This window comes from Spea bombifrons, chromosome 6 (genome assembly GCF_027358695.1).
Source record: "Spea bombifrons isolate aSpeBom1 chromosome 6, aSpeBom1.2.pri, whole genome shotgun sequence".
Lineage (NCBI taxonomy): Eukaryota > Metazoa > Chordata > Amphibia > Anura > Pelobatidae > Spea > Spea bombifrons.
The window spans coordinates 3721477-3733616 of record NC_071092.1 but is presented as its reverse complement, the minus strand read 5'-3'; the positions used below and the strand labels follow the sequence as shown (position 1 = coordinate 3733616).

General features: G+C 40.2%; 1 protein-coding gene across 1 annotated transcript; it reads right to left on the bottom strand.

Moving 5' to 3' along the window:
• Positions 1–474: 474 nt before the first annotated feature.
• On the bottom strand, positions 475–11661 carry LOC128500569 (monocarboxylate transporter 2-like). Its single transcript, XM_053469747.1, has 5 exons — positions 11573–11661; positions 7805–8050; positions 3803–3946; positions 1394–2224; positions 475–1171 (listed from the first exon to the last, which is right to left on the bottom strand). Exons 2-5 carry the CDS (start codon positions 8019–8021, stop codon positions 930–932), a joined length of 1434 nt encoding a protein of 477 aa, XP_053325722.1. The 5' UTR covers positions 8022–8050; positions 11573–11661; the 3' UTR covers positions 475–929.
• Positions 11662–12140: the final 479 nt, after the last annotated feature.

The window sequence follows — 12140 nt, the reverse complement described above, 5'->3', positions numbered from 1 at the left end:
GAATGCATCTTATTTAATAACTTCAGTAGTTGAATCATCATTATATTAATTTGCACATATATTACATCATTTATCACAGTGACCGTTACAAAATCTCAAAAATAATTCTAGAAACAGGAGATCCTTCATGGCACCGAGGTACCACTTAATAGAAACCATATCGGATGAAACAAACATAAAAAATCATAAAAAAGTAGGATTTGCCATTTGGGGAACAATGAGGAATCTGTCTAATCCCCAACTAATTCTTACTATATATCTAAAATTTTTACTGCTTAAAATAAACTAAAAATAAACTTTTGAAGCTTAAAAAAAATAAAATAAATGTATTTGATACAGATCCATTTTCAGTTCTACCAACCACAAAAATAAAATCCTCAAAAATCTTAAATATCCTCACATTTTTTGGCAGCACCAAATTATATATATATATATATATATTTTTTTTTTTATTGTTTATTTATTTTTTTTAAATGTTCCTGTACCGTTACTAAAAACGTAGAACATTTGACAGTAAAACGATAGCAGCATAAGATGACTTTGACGGCCGATTTCGAGGTCACCAAATGAAGTGGTGCGCCCGTTCCATTAAAGCAATGATTGATCAATCTCCTGATCCAGAAGATTATCTTCATGTAATCGTAAGATAAGGCAACATTTGTATCATTGCGGTTCCTCGTCTTCAATGCTAATTTTATAATTTCATTAAAACTTTATTAAAATCAGATGCTTCTTTATGTCACATAATTTAAATCAGGAGTTTACTATATACATATAAAAATACATTTTACAAGAACTCAAGAGGAACATTAGTGTAAAGGGAGACATTTCTGTTTCAGTGTTCTTCTCGACCCCCCCCCAAAAAAAAAACATATGTTCAAGTTTTTCCTTCACTTTTGGCTGGATCCGTTTTGTTAATCTCAAGAAGTCTATTCAGATTTTTCGGCCGCGACCTCATGACCGTTCTTTACCTTTTTGTTACCGTCTTCTTTTGTCAAGCTAGCGCAGTCTTTCATTTCCATCTCTTTATCTTGCCTTTCTTTCTCCTCCTTCCTGAGCATCCGATAGTTGTAGAAATTCATTACGAAAAGGAAGACGCCGGCAAAGACGATGATGGCTCCGCACGTATAGAACATGTATCTGTAATCACCAGTAGCGTCCACTATAGCGCCTGTGAAGAACCCAACAAATTGATCCGTTACAATGAGAAGCCCGTCTGGATGTGGAGCTCCACTTCGGGTATAGAATCAGTCTACACAATGGACTAGATGGGAAGGATCCTCAACTATAACCGTCTTCTGGTCCAGGGAGTTTTTTTTAACCTGAATTTTGTGTTATTACAGAAATTTAGGACTTGGAATGGGCAGAAATATTGTAAAATAGAACTACTTACCGCCAAGAGGGGGTCCAACAAGAAGGGGAACACACTCCACGATGGTGACGAGTCCAACGGCACTTGTAAACCGCTTGGCTCCGACAAGGTCCATGAGCGTTTCGAAGAGCAGCGCGCACACCATACCGAATCCCAACCCAAAAAACACGGAGTAGACAACCAAGCCCACGTAGCTGGACGCGAACGGGCACATGATGTGACAGAATCCATTAAATACTATAGAAAAACTGAAAAAATATTGAATTCGTGGCCTTATCCACTTGCTGTTGGCAATTATTCCAGTAACTGGTCTGGCAATCATATCAACTATGGCTAGCACAGACAACAGAAAGGCTGCCGAGTATTCATCAACGCCAAGGTGCTTCGCGTACGGAGTTAAAAATACGATAGGAGCATAAAACGCGAGGAACATGATCACATTTCCAACTAGATAAATGAGGAAGCCCCTATGTTTAAAAAGCGTTAAATCAAGAAATTTGTTAAATTTGTCCATGCAGGTCTCATCCTTCTTGTCTAAATGTCCGTTTTCCATCAGGGCTACACTTGCCTTATCGCCATGTTGGATTTGGGGATTCTTTTGTTTAGTAGACGGAGGGCCGATGGGTCGGAATAGGGCACCGGCCACACAGCAGTTCAACAGCAGCGCACCCAGTATAAAGAAACTACCCCTCCATCCGAACCTATCGAACAAAAACTGGTTGAGCGGCGCCATCGTAGACAACACGACAGGACTTCCTGCCATCGCAAGACCGTTGGCTATTGGACGCCGCTTTAGGAAGTACTTTCCAATGACAATCACGGATGGCTGTAGGTTCATAGAAAAGCCAAAGCCTAAAAAGAAAAAAAAAAAAGAAAAATGTTGTCAATTATACATTAATTTATACATGTTACAGCATATCAAGCGACAGCTGAAAGATTGTTTACGTTAAAAAAAAAAATTAAAGAAAATTAAAGAAAATAAAGAAAAAAAAAAGTTGATCACCCAAGCATTGGAGGAAGGAGGATTTCAATAGAAGGAAATGTTATCATAGTTCTGATTATGAAGTCAAATATCAACGTAGCACCAAAAAAATGAATTATGTTGCACAATGGAATTAAAAAAAAAATAATAAAAAACCTAATAAAAAAATATGCAGGGCTCGTAGCTTTTATTTTGCAAAATTGAATACCAGAATGTTTTAAAAAATGACAAACTTTCTTAAAAACTAGATTAATTAGAGAAAGAAAATGAGGTTGAAGCCAACCAGTCATTTTGATAATAATCAATTAATCATCCTTATCTCATCAGTTATTTTCCAGCGACACAAATCTAATTTATTAAAATTCCATTTTACCAGAATTAATTAGTGATGGGATAGCTTCTTACTCAGCACATTTTTTTTATAATTTTTTTTATTTTTTTCTGAACATACAGGATTTATATGGACTTTAGTCTGAAAATAAAGCTTTTTATGCACTTTACACCAGTGATATAAAAACACAAAAGGATAATAACCCTTGCGAAAGTAAAACATTTACAATCAAACTTTCGCAGCCATAAAGCACATTTCTAAAATTATTGGATTGAAAAAAAAAAAAAAGGTAAAAGCGTCACCAAGACATTTGTCTTTATATTGCTTTTTTGATATTCCGAAAGCATTTTTTCACACGAACGCCTGCTTGACAGAAGATAATGCAGCGTGAACTGAAGCCAAATTTAAACATTTGCTTGATTAGTTTACTTTTTTCTTACGTTTACATTAAATTTGAAATATAATTGTTAGCAAAGTTTTTTTTTTTTGCTAGAGTCAACAAAAAAAAAAAAAAAAAAAAAATTATATATATATTATATATAAATAAAGTACTGGGCACGTGTCCTAAAAAGACTAGACGGGGGCCGAATGGGGCCGATCTGCCAGCAAACTGTATGCATATGCCCGGCCCGACCATAGAGCCTCCCCAAGAGCTCCTAAAACGCAACGTATTACTTGGCATGTTCAGCTTTCTCTCTCTCAGTTGGCAGTGAACGCCGGGTACGATAGCGCCCGCATCGCCTCGCTTATCACTTTTCTAATTGTCCTTCTTCGAAAGGTAATTCGAACTCTACACATATTTATCTAGCAAATAGGAAAATTACATATTAACCTCAGAATATACAATCGCAAACTCCGCCTCACGCCAAAAATACTTTAAAAAAATCGTTTTAACGTGGGTATTCGTTTTATTAAGGGGGGGAGGTTTATCTTAATCCTTTAATCAAAAATTCAGAGAACCAAAATCTTAAACCTTATAAAAATTATTCAGTGGTAGCAACAACCTGACTACCTAATAAATATTAAATAACAAAAAAGTAAAAAAGTAATAATAATTACATATAAAATAATATATTAAAAATATGAATAAGTCGATAGGAAATAAGGCATTTATTACCTGCTATGACGCCGACGGAGATGTAGAGCTGTAAAATGCTGGTGCTGAAGGTAGCTATGATCATCCCGATCCCACTTAAAAATCCTCCGAATATAACCACCGGCCGGCTGCCGTATCGGTTCACCAAGATACTGCTGATGGGGCCTGAATGAAAGCAGATCAAATAAAGGGTTAATTTCCGTAAATACGGAAAGTATATACAAGGTATACAGAAAGTAAATAATCCTCTCCTAGGTGATTTAGTAGATACAGACCAGAGCATTAAACACAATGCGAATAAAACGCGTCATGGATGTGGTGAGCGCCGGGCTTTTCTATATCATTCTAGATCTCACTCCAGAACGGAGTTTACACGGACACTCCGGCCAATGCGCTTTAAATGTATATGAGAGCCGAGTGGTCACTTTATACATTTTCTTGTGGTTCCCCTTCTAAATGCATGAGGGGGGGGATTCTGCAGAATTCTGCATGTTGCAGCTGCACTGCAGCTGTGGAGCTGCAGCTTCTACTACAGGCAAGCACTTTTTTGTTTACGCTTTCAAGAATGCATGTTAAAGTTGGAGAGGCGGCACGGAGCGTCCCTTTCATATCATATTTGCACATTAACAGTTCTAACCTATAAAAAAAGCCTATTGAAGATGTTCGCGTTTAAGACTTTACATTTTATACGCGTTGAAACCTTTGTTTTCCCGCGAATCGTGCATTCATGATGTGTACCTATTGCTTTTAAAACCCTAAGCCTACGTCTCACGCCTGTAAACATGTATCACGCGTCAGACGCCAGATACAGTTACCAAAGATTTACTTTTACAGGCGTCGTTAAGCGTGATTAATTACTCCTAAATATCGCCGTCCTTGGAACCGGTGAATTCCTGAAATTCTGAAAATTCACCGATTAATCTGAGTGAGGGAGAGAAAAAAAAATCTAACTTCCTTACCTGTAAAGAAGGACATTTAATCAAAGAAAGAAAAAAAACAAATATTAATATTTATTCAGTTAATATTAAACAAATCTGGAAGAACTGGTTTTAAGTCAGTTTTTTTTAAATGTCTGTATAATACTTTATATCAAGAGTATTCAGGGCTGATTTTTCAGCAGGGTCCTTTTCAGGGGCAACCTGGCAGGGGTGGCAGGTAGAGGACATTAGGAAGTCTACACGATGTTGAGTGAAAACCCAAAACTAGGCAAAGTAGTATCTTTGTTTCAGAAGATCATCGCAATTAAGAGGAAGTATATTTTGGGAGCTGTATTAAGAGATTTCTCTTGATTTTTGGATCAGGATCAGAGGATAGCGTGTTCTGGACATGCCATACAGAAGACACTGGAGAAGCTTCTAGGCTCTAGAACATAAGGAAATCTAGAAGCGGTTGGAGAACTCGGTAAGCGGAATGCTAGAAGCTGCCTATTCTATCGATCAGATCTGGGAAGAACGCATCGACCTATTCCGGTGGGAATGTAGACAAGTGCAAAGAGGGACAGCCTCGTTGGCCATTAGTAGCACATCCAATATGAGCTGCTCCTTGACGATGAGATTTTAGTAAATACTTGAACGGGTTCCAGAAGATGTGTTCCCACCAGAAGCTCAAACACAACGAGGTTCGTTCATTAAACCATCAACATGAAGAGAGACGAAACATTCGGAACTTCCTTCTGCAGGAACGGCCAAGCTGGCAACTTAACTATCCATAAATATATATATGGGATGAAATCATATCAGCTGAAAAGTGTGATTTATGGAATGAAACCTTCCAAAGGCCCCAGAAACCCAGCCTTTAAAAAAAGAAAAAGAAAAGAACAAAATCCAAACCAGTCTGTTGGGTTCCGGAATCTTTGGGCAGAATGTTAAGGAAACGTAGCCCTTGACCGGCTACAGGAGTCAGCAGCGCATCCCTGGGAATTAAAGGGTTAATCACCTTTGCTTTGTGTTGTGGCTAAGGGTGGGATATATCGTCCTTTCGGCTCACTAATGTGTTTCCCCCTCCTTGGCCTTTGATGCTTGGCTCCGGCACAAACAGCTTATTGGAAAGCACAAAGGTCACCGGAATCCATTCTGCGTGCCGGGCGAGCGGAATGATTTTACTAATCAGATTAATTTCGTCGGCAGATACGGAGAAACCTTTCGCTAAAGACCTTATTTTAACGTGGCGGTGATGTTAGTAGACTAGAAGAAAAACAACCCTTTTATGTCATTATCCCAACGCTTAAAAGCCATGTTTAATAATACTACTTATCTGGCTTACTGAGCTGCGTAATTATGGATTAATAACTACAGCGTCGCTTACAATCATTTCCCCGCGACGACCCCCGGAGAAGGATATCACGAGACATTATCGGATACAACGTGCTTAGAATAACCGTGCCATTAAATCAATGAGCGCTTTATTATCGCACAACATAATTATTATTGGGATTTATTTAGAAAAAAGGGTCCTTAATAAAAATGAATACATTTCTACCAGTTATGCTGGGGGGGGGGGGCGATATTTTGGGGGGTCGCATCATGGCTACTGAAGATAAATGTGCCACTGCCTAGTGGTAATTATCTGTATGTTCATAATAATACTGTTACATTTGAGATTATATTAATGACGATATTAAAATGTTTAATTAAATAATAAAATAGTAATAATAATAATAAAAAAAAACAGCACCATTAAAATAAAAAAATTAAAAAAAGGTATAACTTCTGCAGGAGATCACTTTTTATTTTGCTGGGAGGAAGATATTATACGGTATTAGTATCAGACATTGTAGACAGGGCACCGGACGCGCGTGGCGTGTGTCATAGATTAACATGGAAATACTAATAAAACATACAAAACATTTAGCAATAGTTCTCGGCGTTATCGGATAAAGCGGCTGGTCTGAAGAATCTCTTACTGGGAAGAATCTCTTACTGGAAACACTGGTTTGCTAAGAACTGGCTGGTATGAAACTCTAATCTAACCTTTAACAGCATAAAGAAGACTTTATACCGAGTACCTGGTCCCAAGACTGCGTGTTTAGCCGTTATGTACCGTGTATATAATCCATTGTAATATTTGCCTCTGCTGGATTAACCTATAATCTCAATTAAATTCCAGAGACGCTTCGGAGTATTTCATGTCCCTGAAGCATTACGCAATATGAGCTTATTATACGATCTGCTGCTTTAGACCAGTTTTAAGAAGATATTAGCAAAAATAACAATTTTTTTTTCTCATGCTCTTTGATCACGTGTGCAGCGGGTGCGGCAGACTGTGATGCGCAAAAATGAATGGCATGTCATTATAATAATTATTATATAGTATTATTAATTATTATTATATAGTATTATTAATTATTATTATTATTATTATTATAACATGTCTGAGTCAGTGATCCCTAATGCTAAGAAACTTTAGGTCCACAGGGTCCTACCGCTAACCACGGGTCTAGTTTGTCAATGAAAGGCACATTTTGGGAGCAATTTGGACATTTTAGGTTTAAAAATTGTAGTTTATATATTTCTACGCGGAATCCTCGCCGGAGGATACATTGATGATTATCGTACTAGCCTTGTGTTTATGTCAACAATGTGGTACATTACATGTTACCCCCCCCCCCCTGTTTACGCTTTCTCCTCAAATTACTTTGGTAAACAAAATCAGATGACACAATAAATAAAGCCATCCCGGATATAAACAATCATAATAATGAATAATAATAATATTATTATTACAATTGGGCAAAGAAGAAGAATTACACGACCCAGAACTGCCAACAATGTATCATCGGATGTCTTATACAGAAATCAATCATTTACCAGACTTTGGAAAACCTGTCATTTAATAACATTGTTATAACATGTGCATTCGTTTAACCTCTTCAGTCCTGGGAGTTTCCAGACCCTAAAGGACTAGATTTTTTTTGTAATTTTTTTCTTGATATTTGGAAAACCATTAAAATGCACACGATGGCTGGTGTGTCCCTTTAATAATTAATTAATTTTTAAAAAGGAAAAAAATAACGGCCAAACTCACCTCCAGCATACATGACAGCCAATAAGAGTGATGATATCCAAGCGATCTCGCTGTACGAGGCCCCGAAAAACTCCTGGATTTCTTTGTAGAAAACGGTTACCGCTTTGGAAAATGCGTACGAAAACCCCATGGATATGAAAGCGCCCAGAACGACCATCCAACCCCAGCCTCCGTCCGGAGGGGTGTACCCCAAATCTGTACTTGCCGCTGGAGCCATAATAAATTCAGTTTGTAATTTTCATAGACCTGCAAATAAAAAAAAAGGGGATCTTGGAAATTATTCTTAAAAAAAAAAAAAAAAGTTTTAAAAAAATATTTAATATTTATATAATAAATAAATTTTTTTGTGTGTGCATGCCTCTCCTTGGGGACGTCTCAGCGCGCCCCGTGGCTATCCTTGGCTGCTTGTTCATTGTGTCGTGCCAGCCGTCGGTAAGAATGAGGAGAGACCGGCCGCGGAGCCTCCCTTCACAAGAACTCGAAAAACTCATTTTGGAGAAGTCGACTTCCTCCATACGGGGTTAGACATTAATATCGAAGGTTCTGTTTTACAATGGTCCCAATTAAAATGTTAATATCTCAGCAAAACGCAATGCACTCCCATCCCAAAAATCTATCGTGACTTGGCGTCTCTTGACGACTCCCCCCCCCCAAAGATCTTATGGTGGCCTCTAACAACCTATAAAAGAAGGAAATTATTCTAACAAATGAAAAGAGCGAGAATATCAATGCTTTCGGTTTCAAAGATAGAAATTCTCAGGTGCAGCCAGCATTCAGTCGGCCCCGTCTCGGAGATGACTTTTAAACCCCCTGAGATATCAGGGACAAGCATTGTGTGGTTCAGAGGCATTGTTATTTGGGTCAATGCAGTAAAACTTTAGGGTGAAAAAGTTGTTTGACCAAGAATAGTCCGTAGGTCTCAAAAAATAATCATTTCGATATATTTGGATACAGAGTATCGGGGCAATTTGGCCAAAACGAGAGGCTACACCTACTGGGGTCTTTCAAAAGCTTAGTTCACAAAAAGTTGGTAAACTCAGTCGGTAACCGAGCAGTAACTGCCAGCCGACAGGTAGCCGTTTATAATATAAAGTCAACCAAAGATGACAAAATATTCTCGATAGGGATACACAGACCTTTGGGTGTTTTAGTCTCCAAAACACAACGGCGTGAAAGTAGACAACCTTCAAAAAAGTAGACCACCTTCAAAAAAGTAGACCACCTTCAAAAAAGTAGACCACCGACTGAGAGCCGAACTCATATTTCGCCTACGGCTGAAGGTCTGAATCTTTCCATCAGGAAAAAACAGGCAGCTGGATTGAACTGGTCCGATCTGCCTCACGTTCTAGATTTCTGTTGGACAGAAGAAGAACCGCCACCAAGAATCTCACATGAATCAGATTCACTCTGTCTGTGCCCCAGAATCTCGTAACCTTTACCAATATACAATGTTGTGACTTTATTGGCGCCATAAACGTTATAACCTCAGGTCTCTGAATATATACACCCAGAGACAAACATATAAAAGACACGACCATTGGGCAGGGAGTCGCACGTACGCCGGACCCCGGACTTCAGGACTGAAACATTGTAACGTTCGTAATTAGAATTGTTCGTCCATGAGAAATATTTAACCCTCCGAGGACTGAGGATTTTACTGCCACCCCTAGGGCAGGATCTCGGTCCCCCGTGTCATCGCCCTCCGAAAAAAACATGCCCTACAACGCCAATAAAGTATGTTGGATTATCGGATCTGATCCACGCCGGAATTACCGTCACATGATGCCTATAAGGCTTCATTAAAAAAAGAAATCTCACTCAGGGCTGTCTCACTCGTTCCTGCTGGGTGGCGGATCATATGATACGAGGTCACACAGGGATACAATTCGACATTCCCAAATAATGAACTACTGCCCCCCCCCATGCCGGATCTGGCCGGACAGCCGCCTGTTCTTGGAAATTGTCCTATAACCATGTAGCGTACGCTTCTATCCTACAATCTGCTATAGAATATACGGTATATTCCGCTCACAAAAATATCATTATTCTTGAGAACTTTATTCTGTAAGCCGGCTCCATTCTTTAAAATATTAACCCTTTATAAAATGTCACAAAGTTCATTAGGAATGAATAACTTAACTGTATAGATAATAGGGTCCCCTTTACTGGATTCATTTCAATTGTTACGGTAAGAAAGCCCCCAACATGACGGTTTAAGGACCACCAACTTAATATTAAATACGAAGGTGCCAGCTGGGGACTGAGGAGCTGTCCGTTTGCCCTCAGGAAGGGTTAAAAATTCTGAGAAACAGGGAAAGTCCTGTGAGTTTCCAGGTAGGATCAGAATTCTCTGCCCCCCCAGGATTTGCACGTCACGTGTGTCCTTGGGACAGGAGTCTGTGCCCACCAACTATATGCGGTGATGACCTTTACCGGGGCTTAAGGGTCATACCCATTACCATTAAATGCAAATAACAATACTAAATAACCCTTTCAGCGCCAGACAGGAATTCCAGGTCATCCCCATCCAGAAAAGAGAAAAAAAGATTAAAATAAGATTTTTGCTACAAAGTGAAAGAACGCGTTCCATGAGTTCTACTGGTAAATGTGTGTGAGGGGGTCAAATTAACCCCTTAAGTCCCAGCAAGGTTGGAGGTTACAAATAAAACCTAAACACACCCTGCCATGCGTTTAACGGCTGGCAAAGAACTAACACAAAGTTTACATAAAATGCATGGTGGGCATAATAGTAACAGAGCATAATAAATAATAAATAAATAATAATTATTATGATAAATAATGTAGCTGTGAGTTAAATGTTGAACATGCACCATAACTGCTCTGCGCAGCAGACTTGTCACTCCAACCCTCTCATTCTACAGGATGTGAGCTTCTTTTCAGCCACGTGTGCAGAGCACAGCACAGAGCACACTGCACATCACACACTGCCCTGCACAGCACTCACTGCACATCACACACTGCCCTGCACAACACATCACACACTACCCTGCACAACACATCACACACTACCCTGCACAACACATCACACACTACCCTGTACAACACATCACACACTACCCTGCACAGCACATCACACACTGCCCTGTACAGCACTCACTGCACATCACACACTGCCCTGCACAACACATCACACACTACCCTGCACAACACATCACACACTACCCTGCACAACACATCACACACTGCCCTGTACAGCACTCACTGCACATCACACACTGCCCTGCACAACACATCACACACTACCCTGCACAACACATCACACACTACCCTGTACAACACATCACACACTACCCTGCACAACACATCACACACTGCCCTACACAACACATCACACACTACCCTGTACAGCACTCACTGCACACCACACACTGCCCTGCACAACACATCACACACTGCCCTACACAACACATCACACACTGCCCTGCACAGCACTTACTGCACATCACACACTACCCTGTACAGCACACCACACACTGCCCTGCACAGCACACACTGCACAGCACAGCACACACTGCCCTGCACAGCACACACTGCCCTGCACATCACACACTACCCTGCACAGCACATCACACACTGCCCTGCACAGCACATCACACACTGCCCTGCACAGCACATCACACACTGCCCTGCACATCACACACTGCACAGCACAGCACACACTGACCTGCACAGCACAGGGGCTCCATTCACACTACATACTGCTCTGCTCTGTGTCCCAGGCTGGACTCTCACACTGTCTGCACTCACCTGGCTCAGAGTCTTGGGAGTCTGCACCACCAAAGAGGCAGCTGGGCAGACCAGCAGCAGTTGGAGGAAAGTGCCCTTTTATGAACTTCTTCATGCACAGAAGGCAGGATGAAGGAGGAGCCTGTCTCAACTACTCTGCCTCCAGGGCTCTCTGCACAGCCCTGGGACTGGCTCCTGGCTTCCTGCGATGGGTGTTCAGAAAAGCCATTGGCTGATTTAACTCACACTAACACTGCAGGAGCCACTCAATAGCAGTGGGACACAACTCCCATCATGCCAAGCCAGCCACCTGTAGAACGTTTAACTCTTTTGGGGCATTTAAATGAATATAATTCATATGAATACAAAAAAAGCCACTGTGTCTGCCCAGATGGAAACAATTGTATCAACAAGACATTAAATAAACAAAAAATGATTTATTTGTCTACATATTAAATGTATCATTCTTCAACACCGCCACTGCTGCTGCTGCTGTATATAAAGGTGAGCGTAAAGGTGCCGTTCCACCTACTCTGCGGAATTTAAATCGGTTGAAGCTAAATGCAGCGTTAGAAACATCATTGCAATG

Excerpts from the sequence above, each read along its gene's own strand:
- LOC128500569 (XM_053469747.1), bottom strand. The coding sequence starts at position 8,021 with ATGGCTCCAGCGGCAAGTACAGATTTGGGGTACACCCCTCCGGACGGA. Across the intron at positions 3,947-7,804 it reads GGCTGTCATGTATGCTGGAG|GCCCCATCAGCAGTATCTTG; the intron begins GTGAGTTTGGCC and ends GCTTTCATTCAG. Across the intron at positions 1,172-1,393 it reads TGTTGGACCCCCTCTTGGCG|GCGCTATAGTGGACGCTACT; the intron begins GTAAGTAGTTCT and ends GGTTCTTCACAG.